Raw genomic sequence first — 22,136 nt, forward strand, 5'->3', positions numbered from 1 at the left:
TCGCCGTTGCTTCCGTTGTGGACACAGCCTGGGACCGGGTGCACAGTCTGTGCCATGGACGGTGGACGTGGATGACCGCAGCCGGACGTCTTCTCTTAGGATGACGAGCTCTCACCCAACCGGAAGTGACAAGACAGTGACCGCCGGCCCAGAAGTGACTCTTATCCATGGTGATGGCGGCGCCAGCGGTGACTGGTGAATATTGCAGCTGCATGAAACTCAGTCCCAGGCCCGGCCGTGACTCTGCGTATCCATGGTGATGGTCCCAACTCCCAGAGGTGAGTATTCCTGCAGCTGCGCACCGTAAATGGAGCCCCCCGCCTCGCCAGGGCCCCGGCACTTGCCCGAGTATGCCGGGTGCCGACGCCGGCCCTGATTGTACCACAAGAAGATACACAAGTCATTGATTTTAATTTATTTAAAAATAGCAATAAAATGACACCTTCTTGGAAGATATAAGATGTAAAGCAGAGACATGTTTCGGACACTTCTAAAAAATGTCAAGAATGTGGTGTATGCAAGCCAAAATGACAACCACTTCATAAAAAGGACAATAATTAGTAATATATAATTTAAAAAAAAAAACTATCAGACTTAGTAATGCAAGTCTAGAGTCAGCTTTACAGCCTACACAATGCTGATGTAAGCCAGCATAATGTGCTGAAAACAGCATAAAATTTTTTTCTATATACATAGATATATTTGTACAAAACAAGTTGGCATTTAGGTTTCATAAAGCGTTCAAGGAACAACCAATTATTAATACAAGTGGTTATGTTATAAAACAACCCCATTTCACAAATCTGAAGAAAACACTAAAAATTAAAGCAAAAAGCACCTATTTACAGGCAAAGCTAAACAAATGCCAAGTTTAAATATATTTGAGGTATGAACATAAAAACAAATGGAGAAAAGCCTTTGATGACCAAGAGTTAAGTCCAATAATCCACTAGCTGCAAGACATCAAGTAGAAAGTTTTTCAAGTACTGGTTAGAGGGCCGTGAGAAAGTCTTTGACCTAAAATGGTGGAAAAAAAAATATGTTTTATATATAAAATAAACTGCTTTTCCCTCAATACTAAGAACAAACATCTGCAGTCATTTTGAAAGGTGGTTTGTAGACAAAGTTATTGCACATCAGTGAGGTTTTTGTGTGCATTAATACAGTACCTTCTATAAAGGAAAACTACCTTCCCCCACCTTTTCCAACAGACAACTTGGGTTTTCATTTTAAAAAGGGTGGTCCACTACTATGACAACCCCTTCTTTAATGGTTTGGCTCCAATGAGAAAAAAAAAAAGCTAAGACTCACCTCTGGTGTCAGCACTTGCAGTCCTATGGCTCTCGTGTCATTGTCTTGACATGCGAGACCAGCACCCAATAAGTGTTGGCATCGCTGTCCCCGCATTCATAAGAATTGAACATGAAGAGGAAGTCAGATCAAATGCAGCCCTGGCTTCCTCTTGAATTCGTACATAGGTGGAGACAACGATGCCAATAGGGCGCCAGGCTCACGTGTCAACCACACGAGCCCTGGGACTGCGAGTGCTGATGGCATGGGAGGAGTGTAAAGGAGATATATATATATTTATTAGCTGAAGAGCCCGGCGTTGCCTTGGCATAGTAAATATCTATGATTAGTTATAGCACCTCACGTCTCTTATTTTCCCATCATGCCTCTCATTTTCCCCCTCACTCCTCATTCCCCCCTAACACTTGTCATTTCGACCTCACATCTGTCATTTTCCGATCACTCCACTATTTTCCCTCACTCCTCATTTTGCACTCACACCTTTTCACTTCACACCCCTTATTTTCACCTCAGTATATACAGGTTTGTCATCTCCCTTATATATAGTATACACCTGTATGTCTTCTCTTGTATATAGTATATACCTGTATGTCCTCTCCTCCTGTATATAGTATATACCTGTGTGTCATCTCCCCTGTATATAGTATGTACCTGTGTACTATATACAGGGGAGATGACACAGGTACATACTATATACAGGGGAGATGACACAGGTATATACAGGAGGAGATGACATACAGGTATATACTATATACAGGGGAGATGACATGCCTGTGTGTCATCTCCCCTGTATATAGTATACATTCTGTGTCATCTCCTCCTGTATATAGTATATATCTGTGTGTCATCTCCTCCTATATTAGACCGCGTTCACACGTTATTTGCTTAGTATTTTTACCTCAGTATTTGTAAGCTAAATTGGCAGCCTGATAAATCCCCAGCCAACAGGAAGCCCTCCGCCCTGGCAGTATATATTAGCTCACACATACACAATAGACAGGTCATGTGACTGACAGCTGCCGTATTTCCTATATGGTACATTTGTTGCTCTTGTTTGTCTGCTTATTAATCAGATTTTTATTTTTGAAGGATAATACGAGACTTGTGTGTGTTTTAGGGCGAGTTTCATGTGTCAAGTTGTGGGTGTTGAGTTGCATGTGGTGACATGCATGTAGCGACTTGTGAGATGAGTTTTGTGTGGCGACATGCGTGTAGCAACTTTTTGTGTGTTGAGTTGCATGTGACAGGTTGGTGTAGCAAGTTGTGTGCAGCAAGTTTTGCGCATGGCGAGTTTTGCACGGTGCGTTTTGAGTATATGCAAGTTTTGTGTGAGGCAACTTTTGCATGTGTTGCAACTTTTGTGCATGTGTCAATTTTTCCGCCTGTGCGAGTTTTGCACGTGTGGCGAGTTTTGCGTGAGCCTAGTTTTGCATGTGGCAAGTTTTGAGCGGCGACTTTTGTGTTTTATGTGACGAGGTTGGTTTATGTGTGGTGAAATGTGTGCTGAGGATGGTATATGTGTTCAAGCACGTGGTAGTTTGTGGCGCCTTTTGTGTGTGTTCATATCCCTGTGTGTGGAGAGTATCCCATGTCGGTGCCCCACCTTAGCAACTGTACGGTAAATACTCTTTGGCGCCATCGCTCTCATTCTTTAAGTCCCCCTTGTTCACATCTGGCAGCTGTCAATTTGCCTCCAACACTTTTCCTTTCACTTTTTCCCCCATTATGTAGATAGGGGCAAAATTGTTTGGTGAATTGGAACGCGCGGGGTTAAAATTTTGCTTCACAACATAGCCTATGACGCTCTCAGGGTCCAGACGTGTGACTGTGCAAAATTTTGTGGCTGTAGCTGTGACGGTGCAGATGCCAATCCCGGACATACACACATTCAGCTTTATATATTAGATCTCTCTCTCTCATCTCTATCTCTATTATCATTATCTCTATCTCTATCCCTTCACCCAGCTTTCACCTTCATGACCAGGCCAAATTTTACAGTTTGTCAGTATGTGGGAATAACTGGAACACTTCAACGGATCCCACTGATTCTGAGAGGTTTTTTTTCGTGACACCGTACTTCATGATCTAGTGGTAAAATTTCTTCAATATAACTTGCGTTTATTTGTGAAAAAATAAATATATTTGGAAGTTTGGTGAAAATGCTGGAATCACTAGCAAATGCAATTTTGAGTTTGGATAGCCGCTGATGTGCCTAAACAATCCCCCACAAGTGAACCAGTTTTGGAAACTAGACCCCCTTCAATGAGTGTATTTAGATGTGTTGTGAGCACTTTGAACTCACAAGTAGTGATGAGCCAGTGTACTCGTTGCTGGGGTTTTCCCGAGCATGCTCAGGTGACCTCCGAGTATTTGTTAGTGCTCGGAGATTTAGTTTTCATCCCGGCAGCTGAATGATTTACAGCTATTAGCGAGGCTGAGTACATGTGGGGGTTCCCTAGCAACTAGGCAACCCGCACATGTACTTAGCCTGGCTAGCAGCTGTAAATCATTCATCTGAGGCGATGAAAACAACTTCCCACAAATGTTTTAGCCAATTTTTTGCATTTTCCAAGTATAGCAAAAGAAATTGTGCAAGTCTTGGGGTTCATTTTCTCCTGACTACACAGTTTGCACTTTGCAGCTCAGAAGGGAAAAAAATTCAGATTTTGCTGGAATGATTTGAGGGTGCCTAGTAGTGGACAACCCCTTTAACCCCTTTCTGCCATTAGACGTACTATTGCGTCCATGTGGGGTGGGCTTTTCTTCCCAAGGACGCAATAGTACGTCATATGCGATCGGCAGCGCTCACGGGGGGAGCGCCGCCGATCGCGGCCGGGTGTCAGCTGTTTATCGCAGCTGACATCCGGCACTATGTGCCAGGAGCGGTCACGGACCGCCCCCGGCACATTAACCCCCGGCACACCGCGATCAAAGATGATCGCGATGTGCCGGCGGTACAGGGAAGCACCGCGCAGGGAGGGGGCTCCCTGCGGGCTTCCCTGAGCCCCCCGCAGCAACGCGATGTGATCGCGTTGCTGCGAGGGTCTCACCTCCCTCCCTGCTCCCTCCAGCCCCGGATCCAAGATGGCCGCGGATCCGGGTCCTGCAGGGAGGGAGGTGGCTTCACAGAGCCTGCTTAGAGCAGGCACTGTGAAGCAGCCTGCACTGCTATCAGATCAGTGATCTGACAGAGTGCTGTGCAAACTGTCAGATCACTGATCTGTGATGTCCCCCCCTGGGACAAAGTAAAAAAGTAAAAAAAAAAAATTTCAAATGTGTAAAAAAAAAATTAAAAAAAATATTCCAAAATAATGAAAAAAAAATAAAAATATTATTCCCATAAATACATTTCTTTATCTAAATAAAAAAAAAAAAACAATAAAAGTACACATATTTAGTATCGCCGCGTCCGTAACGGCCCGACCTATAAAACTGGCCCACTAGTTAACCCCTTCAGTAAACACCGTAAGAAAAAAAAAAAAAAAACGAGGCAAAAAACAACGCTTTATTATCATACCGCCGAACAAAAAGTGGAATAACACGCGATCAAAAAGACAGATATAACTAACCATGGTACCGCTGAAAACGTCATCTTGTCCCGCAAAAAACGAGCCGCCATACAGCATCATCAGCAAAAAAATAAAAAAGTTATAGCCCTGAGAATAAAGCGATGCAAAAATAATTATTTTTTCTATAAAATAGTTTTTATCGTATAAAAGCGCCAAAACATAAAAAAATGATATAAATGAGGTGTCGCTGTAATCGTACTGACCCGAAGAATAAAACTGCTTCATCAATTTTACCAAACGCGGAACGGTATAAACGCCTCCCCCAAAAGAAATTCATGAATAGCTGGTTTTTGGTCATTCTGCCTCACAAAAATCGGAATAAAAAGCGATCAAAAAATGTCACGTGCCCGAAAATGTTACCAATAAAAACATCAACTCGTCCCGCAAAAACCAAGACCTCACATGACTCTGTGGACCAGAATATAGAAAAATTATAGCTCTCAAAATGTGGTAACGCAAAAAATATTTTTTGCAATAAAAAGCGTCTTTCAGTGTGTGACGGCTGCCAATCATAAAAATCCGCTAAAAAACCCGCTATAAAAGTAAATCAAACCCCCCTTCATCACCCCCTTAGTTAGGGAAAAATTAAAAAAATGTATTTATTTCCATTTTCCCATTAGGGCTAGGGTTAGAGTTAGGGCTAGGGTTAGGGCTAGGGCTAGGGTTAGGGCTAGGGTTAGGGCTAGGGTTAGGGTTAGGGTTAGGGCTAGGGTTAGGGCTAGGGTTAGGGCTAGGGTTAGGGCTAGGGTTAGGGCTAGGGTTAGGGCTAGGGTTAGGATTAGGGTTAGGGCTAGGGTTAGGGCTAGGGCTACAGTTTGGGTTGGGGCTAAAGTTACAGTTAGGGTTTAGATTACATTTACGGTTGGGAATAGGGTTGGGATTAGGGTTAGGGGTGTGTCAGGGTTAGAGGTGTTGTTAGGGTTACTGTTGGGATTAGGGTTAGGGATGTGTTTGGATTAGGGTTTCAGTTATAATTGGGGGGTTTCCACTGTTTAGGCACATCAGGGGCTCTCCAAACGCGACATGGCGTCCGATCTCAATTCCAGCCAATTCTGCGTTGAAAAAGTAAAACAGTGCTTCTTCCCTTCCGAGCTCTCCCGTGTGCCCAAACAGGGGTTTACCCCAACATATGGGGTATCAGCGTACTCAGGACAAATAGGACAACAACTTTTGGGGTCCAATTTCTCCTGCTACCCTTGGGAAAATACAAAACTCGGGGCTAAAACATATTTTTTGTGGGGAAAAAAAAGATTTTTTATTTTCACGGCTCTGCGTTATAAACTGTAGTGAAACACTTGGGGGTTCAAAGTTCTCACAACACATCTAGATTAGTTCCCTGGGGGGTCTAGTTTCCAATATGGGGTCACTTGTGGGGGGTTTCTACTGTTTAGGTACATTAGGGGTTCTGCAAACGCAATGTGACGTCTGCAGACCATTCCATCTAAGTCTGCATTCCAAATGGCGCTCCTTCCCTTCCGAGCTCTGCCATGCGCTCAAACGTTGGTTTCCCCCAACATACGGGGTATCAGCGTACTCAGGACAAATTGGACAACAACTTTTGGGGTCGAATTTCTCCTCTTACCCTCGGGAAAATACAAAACTGGGGGCTAAAAAATAATTTTGGGGGGAAAGATTTTTTTTTTTAATTTTCACGGCTCTGCGTTACAAACTGTAGTGAAACACTTGGGGGTTCAAAGATATCACAACACATCTAGATGAGTTCCTTAGGGGGTCTAGTTTCCAAAATGGTGTCACTTGTGGGAGGTTTCTACTGTTTAGGTACATTAGGGGCTCTGCAAATGCAATGTGACACCTGCAGACCATTCCATCTAAGTCCTCATTCCAAATGGAGCTCCTTCCCTTCCGAGCCCTCCCATGCGCCCAAACAGTGGTTCCCCCCCACATATGGGGTATCAGCGCACTCAGGACAAATTGGACAACAAATTGTGGGGTCGAATTTCTCCTTTTACCCTCGGGAAAATACAAAACTGGGGGCTAAAAAATAATTTTTGTGGGAAAAAATTTTTTTTTTATTTTTACGGCTCTCCATTATAAACTTCTGTGAAGCCCTTGGTGGGTCAAAGCGCTCAGCACACATCTAGATAAGTTCCTAAGGGGGTCTACTTTCCAAAATGGTGTCACTTGTGGGGGGTTTCTACTGTTTAGGTACATTAGGGGCTCTGCAAACGCAATGTGACACCTGCAGACCATTCCATCTAAGTCTGCATTCAAATGGCACTCCTTCCCTTCTGAGCCCTCCCATGTGCCCAAACAGTGGTTCCCCCCACATATGGTGTATCATCGCACTCAGGACAAATTGGGCAACAAATTTTGGGGTCCAATTTCTCCTGTTACCCTCAGGAAAATACAAAACTGGGGGCTAAAAAAATAATTTTTGTGGGAAAAAAATTTTGTTTTATTTTTACGGCTCTGCATTATAAACTTCTGTGAAGCACTTGGTGGGTCAAAGTGCTCACCACACCTCTAGATAAGTTCCTTAGGGGGTCTACTTTCCAAAATGGTGTCATTTGTGGGGGGTTTCAATGTTTAGGCACATCAGTGGCTCTTCAAACGCAACATGGCGTCCCATCTCAATTCCTGTCAATTTAGCTTTGAAAAGTCAAACGGCGCTCCTTCCCTTCCGAGCTCTCCCATCCACCCAAACAGTGGTTTACCCCCACATATGGGGTATCCGCGTACTCAGGACAAATTGTACAACAACTTTTGGGGTCCAATTTCTTCTCTTACCCTTGGGAAAATAAAAAATTGGGGGCAAAAAGATAATTTTTGTGAAAAAATATGATTTTTTATTTTTACGGTTCTACATTATAAACTTCTGTGAAGCACTTGGTGGGTCAAAGTGCTCACCACACCTCTAGATAAGTTCCTTAGGGGGTCTACTTTCCAAAATGGTGTCACTTGTGGGGGGTTTCAATGTTTAGGCACATCAGTGGCTCTTCAAACGCAACATGACGTCCCATCTCAATTCCTGTCAATTTTGCATTGAAAAGTCAAACGGCGCTCCTTCCCTTCCGAGCTCTCCCATCCGCCCAAACAGTGGTTTACCCCCACATATGGGCTATCAGCGTACTCAGGACAAATTGTACAACAACTTTTGGGGTCCAATTTCTTCTCTTACCCTTGGGAAAATAAAAAATTGGGGGCGAAAAGATAATTTTTGTGAAAAAATATGATTTTTTATTTTTACGGTTCTACATTATAAACTTCTGTGAAGCACTTGTTGGGTCAAAGTGCTCACCACACCTCTAGATAAGTTCCTTAGGGGGTCTACTTTCCAAAATGGTGTCACTTGTGGGGGGTTTCAATGTTTAGCCACATCAGGGGCTCTCCAAACGAAACATGGCGTCCCATCTCAATTCCAGTCAATTTTGCATTGAAAAGTCAAATGGCGCTCCTTCGCTTCCGAGCTCTGCCATGCGCCCAAACAGTGGTTTACCCCCACATGTGGGGTATTGGCATACTCAGGACAAATTGTACAACAATGTTTGGGGTCCATTTTCTCCTGTTACCCTTGGTAAAATAAAACAAATTGGAGCTGAATTACATTTTTTGTGAAAAAAAGTTAAATGTTCATTTTTATTTAAACATTCAAAAAATTCCTGTGAAGCACCAGAAGGGTTAATAAACTTCTTGAATATGGTTTTGAGCACCTTGAGGGGTGTAGTTTTTAGAATGGTGTCACACTTGGGTATTTTCTATCATATAGACCCCTCAAAATGACTTCAAATGAGATGTGGTCCCTAAAATAAAATGGTGTTGTAGAAATGAGAAATTGCTGGTCAACTTTTAACCCTTATAACTCCCTAACAAAAAAAAATTTTGGTTCCAAAATTGTGCTGATGTAAAGTAGACATGTGGGAAATGTTACTTATTAAGTATTTTGTGTGACATATCTCTGTGATTTAATTGCATAAAAATTCAAAGTTGGAAAATTGCGAAATTTTCATAATTTTCGCCAAATTTCCGTTTTTTTCACAAATAAACGCAGGTACTATCAAATAATTTTTACCATTGTCATGAAGTACAATATGTCACGAGAAAACAATGTCAGAATCACCAGGATCCATTGAAGCGTTCCAGAGTTATAACCTCATAAAGGGACAGTGGTCAGAATTGTAAAAATTGGCCCGGTCATTAACGTGCAAACCACCCTTGGGGGTAAAGGGGTTAAGGCATGTTTTAATATGACTTTGGGGTACTTTACAACATATTGATTGCATTTATCTTTAGGAAGTGGTGCCAAACATAAGAAAATAAAAATAAAAATGCAGTTTTGGCACTACAAATTTCTTTACAGGTTAATTTTATATTCTGATAAAGTCAGACTTATGAAAAAAGGTGGTGATAGAATAGAATTTAAAAGTTCTGTAACTGAGGATTTTTTTTTGGGGGGGGGGGGAGGGGGTTAAAGTGGATTTGAACCGGAGATAATCTGATTCTAAATACTGCAGTTTTTAATTTAAAAATGAAGCCAGTAGACACTCTGATTAACACTGGCATTAAAGTGGTCAGAGGGGTTGGCCCCTTTCAGAAAGTGTTATGCCATATGCAAATAGTATTACCCACCCTCCTTAGCTCTCCACTACCCCAGTGTGTTAGCGTGCAGCGGTGACATGCCAACAAAGCTAGTGTCAGTGTCACATCACTGCTGGGAGGGTAAGGAATACTGTTTTCTTAGTATGGTGTGGGGTCAGCTGCACATTGGGAAATTGTGGTCTATAATTTGTTAGGAGACTTCCTATACAATAAGCAACGTGTGCATTTCAGAAATCTTTGACCAGGCAGAGCAATTCCACCTGCAAACATGCAATATTGAGCACACCCCAATTACAGATTTAACTCCTTAAGGACTGCTGATACACCTTTAAACGGCGGCAGTTAAGGGTACTTAAACCACAGCGTCGCTTTTTAAAAGGCAAGGTGCCAGTTTTCTTAAAGTTTGTTTTTTGTGAAATTAAGCATAAAATAGTTATTAAAATGTATTAATGCAATGTTTGCAAACATTTCCATATGAAAGTTATATATTTTCTTACAAATATATATTTACCACTAGGGGGAACATTTTCCATTTTAGACCTCAAGCAGCTATAGTAAGGGTATGTGCACACGATGCAGATTTAGTGCAGAACTGCAGCAGATTTTTCTGCAGCAGAAACGCTGCAGAACTGCACTGTGATTTACAGTACAATGTAAATCAATGTGAAAAAAAAAAAAGCTGTACATATGGTGCAGAAAAATCTGCGCAGAAACGCTGCAGATTTCAAAGTGCATGTCACTTCTTTTGTGCAGTTCTGCAGCTTTTCTGCACCCCTCCATTATAGAAATCTGCAGGTGCGTTTTTTGTGCAGATTTGTGCACAAAAAACGCACCTGCGGATTCTGCCAGGAGATGCAGATTTAGTGCAGAACTGCAGCAGATTTTTCTGCACCAAATCTGCATCGTGTGCACACAGCCTTAGACTTCCCAGCTTTACTTTTAGCTGGAAAATTGGGGCAGTAACTGGGTGGTCTAGTATCCCTGGGGCAGAATGAAGAGGGCAGCGCCATTTTGTGGGAGACTGTCCTGTGATCTGCTATCACCAGCACTTACTGTTTTTCTCTCACCCCCTCCACAATGCCTGGCCATTCACTGCAGACCTGCAGCTCCTTATCTTAGGAAGGGATGGAATCACAGCTCCTGTTCCAATAATGCTAATTGTACACTGTTCCTCCTTGATGTCTCTGCTATTCTCCTGTTTTTCTCCTGCATTTTACTCCCGTCAGCCATCAGTCCCTGCTTATGTTAGCAGATCCGAGGGCTCCATGGATATGGCAGCAGAACACTCCCACTACTGTGAATTGTGCAGCCTACAGAGGCATGCCCAGTTCACAGCAGTGACAGTTCTTTTACAATAGATAGGGTCAGCTGTCATCTATGACCATGGGGTGCCCTATTATGACACTAATAATGTCATGCTGCTACCGTGAAAGCAAGATGTCGGCCTCCAGTGCCTTCTTTAAACTCATAACACACAAAATAGGTTTCAAATGCATTCAAAACTTGGTTTTTAACAGCACGTTATGCTACATTACATTGATTTATTAATGATCTACAAATACAGTACCTTCCCTTTAAGGCCACATTCACACGTTCCTTTTTGTCCCGCGGGTTTTCCCGCAGCAGATTTGATAAATCTGCAGGGCAAACCCGCTGCGGTTATCCCTGCAGATTTATCACGTTTTGTCCTGCGGGTTCCGCTGCGGGATTTACCCCTACTATTGATGCTGCATATGCAGCAATATGCAGCATCAATAGTAGTGTTAAAAATAATAAAATCATGGTATACTCACCCTCTGACGTCCCGATCTCCTGGGCGCTGCAGGCGGCGGTCCGGTTCCAAAGATGCTGTGCGACCAGGACCTTCGGTGACGTCACGGTCATGTGACCGCGACGTCACCGAAGGTCCTGGTCGCATAGCAAACCTGAGACCGGACGGCCGCGTGCAGCACAGACTTCCGAGGGTGAGTATACATGATTTTTTATTTTAATTCTTTTTTTTTTTTTTTTAACACAAATATGGTTCCCGGGGCCTGGAGGAGAGTCCTCTCCTCCACCCCGGGTATAACCCGCACATGATCCGCATTACTTCCCGCATGGTGGGCACAGCTCCATGCGGGAAGTAAGCGGATCAATGCATTTCTATGGGTGCAGAATCGCTGCGATTCTGCACAAAGTGACATGGTCCTTTTTTTCCGCAGCAATTCTGCGCGGTTTTTTTCGGGTTTTTCCGCATCATGTGCACTGCGGTTTCTGTTTTCCATAGGGTAACATTGTACTGTACCCTGCATGGAAAACAGCTGCGGACCCGCAGCGGCAAAATAGCCACGGTTCCGCAGTAAAAACCGCATAGTGTGAACATGGCCTAACGGTGCTGAGCTTTAAGTGTATAGTGCCCCCCAGACTCAATTTCTTTGGAGTCTTGGCTACTGGGGGTAGCTAAGACCCCAGAGAACATGATTCAGGTCAGTTTTTACCGACCCCGCTGTTATTAACGATATAACGGCAACCACAAAGGAAAAAGTCAGATTTTCCATTTAATTTCTCTACTCTGATGTGGTTGCACATCAGAGGAGAAAGATGGGGTCTATCACAGTGATCAAAAAAAAAAAAAAAAAAAAAAAAAAAAAAAAAAAAAAAAAAATCGCAAATAAACACCCCCTTTATCTTCCACTTAGTTAGGGAAAAAATAAAATAATATATATATATATAAAATATATATTTCCATTTTTCTATTAGGGTTAGCTTTGGGCTACAGTGCTCTGAGGTTTGTTGGGGTTAGGGTTGGAGTTAGAATTGGGGGGGTTTCCACTGTTTAGGCACATCAGGGGCTCTCCACACGCGACATGGCGCCACCATTGATTCCAGACAATTTTGCGTTCAAAAAGTCCAGCAGTGCTCCTTCCCTTCTGAGCCCTGCTGTGCACCCAAACAGTGGTTTACCCCCACATTTGGGGTATCAGCATACTCGGGACTAATAGCAAAACAACTTTGGGCGTCTAATTTCTCCTGTTACCCTTGGGAAAATAATTTGGGGGCAAACATCATTTTTGTGGAATTATGATTTTTTTTTAGTTTTCACAGCTCTAAGTTATAAACTTCTGTGAAGCACTTAGGGGTTCAAAGTGCTCACCACATATCTAGCCAAGTTTCGGGGGGGGGGGGGCTGGGGGGGGTAGAGGAGTGGCTAGTTTCCATAATTGTGTCACTTGTGGGGGGTTTTCACTGTTTAGGCACATCAGGGGCTCTACAAATGAGACATGGCGTCCAATCTCAATTCCAGCCAGCGGCAGGTGCTGGCGGCTGTGACGTACTTGCCCTCGTCGCGTGGTCCTGCACGTCCCTGCATCTGTTTTCCTGGTGCCGGCAGCTCTCCTCTCCTCAGCGGTCACGTGCCATATTCATTACCGTAATGACTGGTACCATGTGACCACTAAGCAGAGGAGTTGAGAGCTGCCGGCGCCAGGACAGAGGAAGGGACATCCAGGACCACGCGAGGAGGGTGAGCATGACTGGGCAGGATGCCGAGCCATGCATAGAAGGGAGAGGACAGGGGAGCCATGCATAGAAGGGGGAGGACGCCGAGCCATGCATAGAAGGGGGAAGACACCGAGCCATGCATAGAAGGAGGGAGACGCCGAGCCATGCATAGAAGGGGGGAGACGCCGAGCCATGCATAGAAGGGGGGAGGACAGGGGAGCCATGCATAGCAGGACAGTGATGAGGGGACAATGTATACCCAGCTTATATTACAGTCAATAAGCTTACCCAGTTTTCCGTGGCAAAATTGGGTGCCTCGGCTTATATGGTACCTCATAAAGGGACACTGGTCAGAATTGTAAAAATTGGCTTGGTCCTTAAGCAGCAAATTGGCTCTGTCACTAAGGGGTTAAAGATACTCCAAATAGAAAAGTTTGTAATATATTGGGAAGTAGCCATTTTTACCATTTTCGAAGATGTTCTAAACAGCGGCCACAAGGAGGCTTCACTGAAGCCAGACTTAGGCTGTGTGCACACGTTCAGGATTTTTTGCGTTTTTTGCTGTAAAAACGCATACATATGCATCCCATCATTTATAATGCATTCCGCAATTTGTGCATGTTGCGGTTTTTTCCATGAAAAAACACATCGCGGTAAAAAAAAAAAAAATGCAGCATGTTCATTAATTTTGCAGACTTCCCACTATATATTATTGCATTGGGAACCTCCGAGGGAAAAAAAAAAAAAAACGCAAAAAATCCACACAAAAAACGCATGCAGATTTCTTGCAGAAAATGTCTGGTGTTGTTCAGGAAATTTCTGCAAGGAATCCTGACGTGTGCACATAGCCTTATACTTCAACATTTTAAAGGCCAAAGCAGAAATGTCATAAGATTAGCTCCTCTTTTGGACCAGTTTAGGATTGTAATGCCAATGCACAATATGCAAATGTTAAATGGACTGAGGGTATATTCACACAGTGCAGTCTGAGTTAGGTATTTTTTTGGAAAGCCCTTACCTTGTCAATCAATGCTTCTTGTTGGATCTTGTCATTTTTGAAGTCATCGTTTACATCCAATACTAGAATTGGGGTGTGTCTCAGGGACTCAAAATCCACCCTAGATCAAAGAACATGTTCAGGTTTGCTGAAAGCTCCAACAGCCAAGAGGGCTCAAAAGCCAAACTTCTTTCAAAAATTTAATTGGACGAACTAAAAATGGTATACATACAGTAGACGTAGACTGACTTACAGTTCCCAATGCTATAGAAAATACAAATTAACTTTATAATGCCCCCCCTATAGCACAAGACTTACTGTGATGTTCTGTCATACAGCCATTTCTCATGTTTATAATGTAGGCTTTCCAAGTATTCGAGTTCAATCCCTTGTTCCTCCTCCCTGCCTCTTGAATGCAGTCTGCCCATACATTTCTGAAGAGTGAAAGAACAAGATTATTATGTTGTATTGAGAGGTCCTCTCCTAGGTTGAGACACCAGAGGAAAAAGGGATTCGTACCTGGGGAGTTGCCCGAAGATATATTATTCCATCCAGCTCAATTTCACCCTCAAACTGTTTGAGAAGCCACGCGTGCCAGTCCTGATAAATAGCCCACTCTGTTTCATTGATGTTCCCAGATTCAAACAAGCTTGAGGCAAAGATGTACCTATATGGGAAATAAAGGGGTGTCACATGGTTGCTTCTGTTCTAGAACACATTTTCTTACCGACAACAAGTAATAAAGAGGTGCCCACCGATCACTGTACACCGAGCGCTCAAAGAACTGTACTGGATGCTCCGCTTCTCTTAGTTTAGGAGACACAGGTTTCAACTGAGCCCTCACACGGCTTAAAGCAAGCATACGTCTGGAAAGTGTAAGCCCAACGTTTTGGCTTGTCATACAGCATTTGAAGGAGGTTTCCACCACTCTTCTGTGAGGTAGACAGTTCCTTAAAAAAAAAAAAAAATGAAAAAGCATATATCAGAAAACAAATGGACAACTCTCAAAAGGGCCCGTCGGCACAGAATGACTGTTCAAACAACGTACAGACGCATCATTGCACTACACCACCCAACCTTCCCTGGTTCTATGAAGCCAGAAACATCAAAGCAAAAATTTAATGTGCTGACCAATGTACCAGTGATCGGTGCACTATGGCGTGGCCAATCATTTAAATGCACATTCCCACCTGCTTGTTTTCCCTTTAAATCGCTACCAACCTTTGGTTCTATGATGCCAGAGGTGTCAAAGAATGGGAGTGGACATAATGGGAAAACAAGCAGGAGAGAAGGGATTGGCCATGCGGTGAAGCGCCAGTCAGCAGGACTTGGTTTGAACCATCTTTATGTGCTGAGAGTCCCTTTAAAGGGAGTCTGTCAGCACAAAATGACTGTTCAAACCAAGTACATGACCTCAGTGCACCCTATACCTGAACAATTCAGTGCACCTTCTCACCCATCTTTACTGTCCCCTGGCTCCTGTCAAAGCCGTAGATCATAGAAGAGCAGTGCTGACACCCTGTAAATACATGACAAGTAGGTGGGAAGGTGCACTAAACTGCTTAGGCACAGGGTGCACCAAGAACTTGGTGAGAACAGTCCTTTTGTGCATGGTCATTTATGTTAAATGCAGCTATAGGAGAAATTGCATACAATGCCCAGTGTATGGCATGAAGAGTTGTATTAGGTGGCAGAATGCACATGCTTCCATATACTTTAGAGAAAAAAGGGTGAAACTCAGTTTCTAAAATACAATCTTTATTGTGACGATTTAAATCATCTTCAGTGGGGGGGGCGATGTAGGAACAGGAGATAAAAATATATATTTTTTATATTCCCATAGAAGGGCAAGGGAGCGCGAAACGGCCGTCCGATTTTTTTCTTCCCGTTCTACATCTCCCTGCTGAAGATTTTTTAAGTCGTCACAATAAAGATTGGATTTTAGAAACGGTGAGTGCCACCTTTTTTTCTCTTCAGTATATGGAGTTGTGCAATTGTTTACAGGGTTTGGCACCCGTGAATATGAAAGGGCGGTGTATTTGAGGTGGTAATCACACAGTGGATATTTGGGCTCAGGTTTTGCACCGATGCAGGGTTCTTTCTTCTATATTATTGATTCTTTAGAATGCACCTGTTTGGCATTGTTAAAAGCATTGTGGAATCGTTCTATACTATTCTGAATATTTAAGCCCAGCACCCCAAAGGCTTAGATACACTGTGCAGCAAATTAAAGTCACAGCACAAAAGATCGTGCAAAAAGATCTTATAGAAACATGCACCCATACTTGGGATAGGTAAAGCAGTGGAGGCCAAACTCTTGGCATCCCCATCCATAAACTGATTGATTCGGCATAGATCGCGTGATAGCCATGAATGGTACTGCAGCCATCCTCCATTCATAGCCACTAGAGCATGGAGCTTGTGCTGCAGGCACAATCAGCAGATTGGTGGGAATGCCAGGAATACTCACTAATTGATAAATTATCTCTAGGAAAAGATAAATATACGGTATTCAAGGGTAAGGCTAAGTGCACACGCTGTGGATTCCATTGCAGAATTTTCCGCAGCGGATTTACTAAATCCGCAGTGAAAAACAGCTGTGGTTTTTACTGCGGATTTACCGCGGTTTCTTTTGCAGTTTCCCATGCGGGTTTTCACCTGCAGATTTCTATTGGAGCAGGAGCAAACCCGCAGCGGAATCCGCAGAAAGAATTTACATGCTGCGGAAAATAAACCGCTGCGTTTCCGCGCGTTTTTTTCTACAGCATGTGCACTGCGGATTTCATTTCCTATTGCTTTACATGGTACTGTAAATGCATGGGAAACTGCTGCGGATCCGCAGCGTGTACACATACCCCAAGTCTGCTCATTGAGAGGCAGATATGAATGTCCTCCTCAGATAAATGGAAGACTACTTTTCAAATTAGGTAACTGGACTATAAAGTAGCCATCAGCACCTCCTCTTGTGAGGGCAGCATTAGCTAGAATACCTCGTGCTCGTTCTCCGCAGTCTGTACATTACACCACTTGGCAATGGGTTCAGGAACAACCTCCCAGTCATCGCTCGCCTGCTCCAGAATTCGGACAAACGTGGATTTCCCAGCAGCTGCGGAAGCAGAAGAAGGTCAAAGCAATGATCTCTAGTGCAATATGGCTGAAGACAGAGGCGATAAAGGCTGACAGCATGGTGGAATAAACTATGGTGAACAACCTGACCAAAGCTGTATGCCCATACATAAAGAAAAACACTGTGCAATACAATTCCCTGCACACTTATTACAGGTACTTATCAGCAAAAGTGATCCAAAATGACAATGTGCTATACATTACATCTAATTCCGTCCATTACACCATATTCCATAAGGAAGTGAACAGAAATGCACAATTTCCAAACAATATCATAAAATAGTCTTTTATTAAATAATTTTAAGATGTTAAACAAATATAGAACTATCAACCAATAAACCTCAGATGTGAGGGACACACCAGGCTACCAGTCTCTTTATCCACACCGTCAGCATATAATCAAAAATTATTAGGAGTTACCGACACCCACTAATATCAGAGTCAGTTAATGGTGACCACAGTACTTCCTCTAGAGGGATTCTAAGACAACCAGAACTGGATACGTGATTAAACAATATTGCAGATTTCTCATGCCCCATATAGATGTACAATAACACCTCTAAGTACCAGATAACAAAAGCTGACTTCTGCTAAAGATATAGTGCCAGAAAAATCTCCATTATACTTACAGTGTGTGAGGCAAGTGCCGTGTCCCTTCTCCCCGACGCGCGTTTCGTCCACACTTCTTCAGGGGGCGAAGTGTGGACGAAACGTGCGTCGGGGAGGAGGAACACGGCACTTGCCTCACACACTAAGTATAATGGAGATTTTTCTGGCACTATATCTTTAGCAGAAGTCAGCTTTGTTATCTGGTCCCTCACATCTGAGGTTTATTGGTTGATAGTTCTATATTGTGTTTAACATCTTAAAATTATTAAAAGACTTATTATATTGTTTGGAAATTGTGCATTTCTGTTCACTTCCTTATGGAATATGGTGTACCGGACGGAATTAGAGACACTTATTACAGGTGTCTGGAAAACAAACAATTTACCCTTTTCACACCACGAGGCTAGTGTGTACACACCGTTAAACTGGCCATTGTCTAGGACAGGGGTCTCAAACATGTGGCCGCAGGCACTGTAGACCCCTTGACGATCCCTGCCTGGTCCTTAGATACATTCAATTGGAATGTATTGCCGTGTAGAGACTACACAGCAACACCTATGCCAGGCGCCGGCCAGAGGCCAGCAGCTCACACAGGCGTGCCGGCACGGCAGCATACGTCACCGCCATGCGCCAGCGTGCAGAAGTCAGCCGATTGGCCGGCAGCTTGCATTGCTATTGCTGTGAAGGGAATCTCTGCGCTGCAATACATTTTAATTGAATGTGCATCTAATGGCACCCATGTAACTGAAATAAAGTGCTGCCGGCGGCGGCTCCTGTATGGGGCCATGATCAAGGGGTCTACAGTGTCTGCGGCCACATGGACAGTAGGGATGCAGAGGTCTGGCGAGAAGAATATTTTCTCTTATGTATATGAGGAAGGCCACAAGAGGGTGATGCCACAAGATGGAGGGCATTGCCACAAGATGTTTGATAGAATTTTTATACCCAGCTCAGTTTGAGAGCCCTGGTCTAGGACATATACAGGTTAGCTGGCTAGTGTAGGGCAGGGGTCAGCTGGGTTTTACAGCCAGGACTAGTCACTAATAGCAGCAGCTCCCATCCCCACACACCTAGAAGCTAATTGGGGTAGCCACACACTGGGCCCTGGAGGAAATTGGTATTTGTACAATCTCAGTGCAGGACTATTTTATGTTACAGGAGATCAAACAATTAGGTCACCTGGAGGGCCACAATCGAAGAAAAAAAATTATATATATAATTTTTTTACACGCACACATACAGTGACGTGCACAGGAGAAATACAAATGCTCTCTTCTCACAGCCGGACACACGGGGGCGCTGTGTGCAATGTAACCAACGGCAGAAAACCCGCCAGAATTGAACAGCTGCAAAGTTCCAATGAAATCAAAGCGTGCAGTGGCGGGAGCTGCCCGTCCTCCGCCGGCCGCTCCTGTGCGGACATCCCGCATACACCGGACTGTACATCACAGGCAGTCGGGGTAGAGCCGCGGCTCTCACGTGCACAGCACAGAGGCGGCCATCACGGCGCAACGCTTACAATGTCGTCAGATGTGGCTGCACACTCACCGATGTTCCCTTCTATAGAAAGCTTCTTGCTGCGCTTGTGGAAGCTGAGGTCCAGGCTGGGGCTGTAGCACGTCCTCTTCGGTGGAGTGGCCATAGAGAAACCGTGCCCGCTTCACAAATGCAAGTGTGCGGGGGAGGACGAATATGAACAAACTGTGTAAATGGGAGGCTGATGTTTATAAGGCTCAGACGATCGGCCAATCAGAATAGAGGACACCTCGCTGCAGCCAATGATAGCACGAAGGCCGGGCCACGCCAGCCAATCAATGAAGGAGAGGCCGTCCTAAAAAGCGCGGCATGTTCGAAGAAGCTGGATGGATGTGTGCCGTCCGGTGAGCGTTGATATGAGGCGGCGGAGTCCCCGTGACGTCACCAGCAGGCGGGAAAGAAACCATTCTTATCTCAGTGGCAGTGGACTTGACCGACCCTGCAGGCAGTGCACTAGCTGCTGTCATGTCTGCTGCTGTCATGTCTGCTGCTGTGCCTCCATGTGGCCGTGCTACTAACTTCCCTACAGGACGCTTAAGGTACCTTCACACATAACAATATTGTTAACGATATCGTTGCTTTTTGTGACGTAGCAACTTTATCGTTAAGGAAATCGTTCTGTGTGACAGCGACCAACGATCAGGCCCCTGCTGGGAGATCGTTGGTCGCTGAGGAAAGTCCAGGACTTTATAGGTACCTTCACACTAAACGACGCTGCAGCGATCCAGACAACAATCCGGATCACTGCAGCGTCGCTGTTTGCAGGGCCGGCTCCAGGTTTTCGAGGGCCCCGGGCGAAAGAGTCTCAGTGGGCCCCACCTTTAACACATACCCCGATTTATGATGCACAGATACGGCAGAGAAATGTATAGTACAATGCCAGATTTCACTTCTTACATGAGTGACAGCTATTGTAGATTCTGCAGTGTATATATACAGGAGGAAAGGTGCTGTGCAGTGTATATATACAGGAGAGGTGCTGTGCAGTGTATATATACAGGAGGAAAGGCTCTGTGCAGTGTATATATACAGGAGAGGTGCTTTTCTGTTTTGAGTTTTTCTATGAAACAAATACTTTTCTACATAAACAACGTTGTTTGGTTTTGCGGCCCCAACAGATCTGTGCTACAAAGTAACAGGCGGCTCGGGCATTAATGAGGGACCTGATGCTGAATCCTTTCCACAAACCCTAATGACCCAATTAGTGCCCCGTCATTAGAAGCTCATTAAACGCCTCCCTGTCCCGAGCAGTCATGTACAGTATGGGGGGATCCTGCAGCCCACCCCGACTGCTCCATACCATACACTGCCCTCTGTCGCGCTCACTATTATCCTGTGCATTTCTCCTTCATCGTTACCCCATGTTACCCTTGTCACCCACCACTACAGAGTAGCAGGGCAGCCAATGTCACCCCCTCCCGGACCCTAATGGCAGCAGGAAATGTCTGCTCCTCTATTGGGTTGGAACCTGATTTAATCAAGGAATAATGTGGATTTGTTGCCGGTGGCTGCAGGGGAAGGGTTAAGTGATGCCATGTCCGTGGTGGGAGCAGTGGCAGCTGCTGGGACCTGGACAGAGACAACCAATGTTGCTGTGACTGCACAGTGTGACCTGGAGGAGAGAAGCTGAGACTCCGGAGCAGAAATCACCTACATGCCAGCACTGGGCAGAGTCCCTCCAGTCACCAGCCTGGGGCCACGGGGCCCCAACGTACAGCCCACAGCTCAGTGTTATCCATGGCAGCAGCTCCCCTTCCTCCTGGCATCTAGTTAACCCCATTTATGCGGGTCGGATTGTTATCTTTAAGGTTTAGCAATAACCTTCATACAGATGGGAAGGGGTTAAGCTTCTTCCTACCCCACTGGTGCAGATTTGGTGCAGCATGCATGTATTCTGGGTGAGCTGGGCGGCTACAGGCTGCACCCCACCAGCTGCTCCTCCAGACATCACCCACATTTTTAGGCAGCGGAGAAAGACAGCAGCAGACTGAGCCACAACTGCAACCACTGCTGGATACCTTTGCACTCACTGGGGCACGGGTAGGACGGAGCTCCTCCGAATCTGCCTGATAAACTTCAGCACTGTCTGCAGCCACCCAGGGGGGAGAGCAGAGAAGTGCTCTCTCCGCCCACAATGTCACACTGGCTGCCTTCTGTTAACCCCTATGTGTGCCTGCCTGGCTGCACTCACTGAGTGAGAAGATGCTTGTTTCAGAGCTGGCACATAGGGGTTAAGAGAACGCAGCCAGCAGTGACTTTGTGGGGGGAGAGAGCATGTTATCTCCTGCTCTGCTCTCCCAGCTGTATCTATGACAGCATGAGTGGGCCCCCCCCCTCTCCCCAGGGCCCCGGCATTTGCCCGGTGTGCCGGGTGCTGACGCCGGCCCTGGCTGTTTGGTCGCTGGAGAGCTGTCACACAGACTGCTCTCCAGCGACCAACGATCCTGAGGTCCCCGGGTAACCAGGGTAAACATCAGGTTACTAAGCGCAGGGCCGCGCTTAGTAACCCGATGTTTACCCTGGTTACCAGCGTAAAAGTAAAAAAAAACAAACACTACATACTTACCTTCCGCTGTCTGTCCCCGGCGCTCTGCTTCCTGCACTGGCTGTGAGCGTCGGTCAGCCGGAAAGCAGAGCGGTGACGTCACCGCTCTGCTTTCCGGCCGCTGTGCTCACAGTCAGTGCAGGAGGAGTGCAGAGAAGCAGAGCGCCGGGGACAGACAGCGGTAGGTAAGTATGTAGTGTTTGTTTTTTTTTACTTTTACGCTGGTAACCAGGGTAAACATCGGGTTACTAAGCGCGGCCCTGCGCTTAGTAACCCGATGTTTACTCTGGTTACCGGGGACCTCAGGATCGTTGGTCGCTGGAGAGCTGTCTGTGTGACAGCTCTCCAGCGACCAAACAGCGATGCTGCAGCGATCGACATTGTTGTCCGTATCGCTGCAGCGTCG

At 45.0% G+C, this 22,136-nt stretch overlaps 1 protein-coding gene across 1 annotated transcript; it reads right to left on the reverse strand.

Annotated features, from left to right (window-relative positions):
• Positions 1–400: 400 nt before the first annotated feature.
• LOC138667105 (deoxycytidine kinase 2-like) lies at positions 401–19,358 on the reverse strand. The gene is given in 8 exon segments (XM_069755417.1): positions 401–1,017; positions 13,936–14,035; positions 14,233–14,348; positions 14,434–14,581; positions 14,670–14,770; positions 14,772–14,864; positions 16,905–17,020; positions 19,198–19,358. Coding segments are annotated over 8 exon segments (795 nt in total). The 5' UTR covers positions 19,292–19,358; the 3' UTR covers positions 401–990.
• Between the last annotated feature and the right edge of the window lie 2,778 nt (positions 19,359–22,136).

The sequence above is a fragment of the Ranitomeya imitator genome, chromosome 2 (assembly GCF_032444005.1).
Source record: "Ranitomeya imitator isolate aRanImi1 chromosome 2, aRanImi1.pri, whole genome shotgun sequence".
In the NCBI taxonomy this organism is placed as follows: Eukaryota; Metazoa; Chordata; class Amphibia; order Anura; family Dendrobatidae; genus Ranitomeya; species Ranitomeya imitator.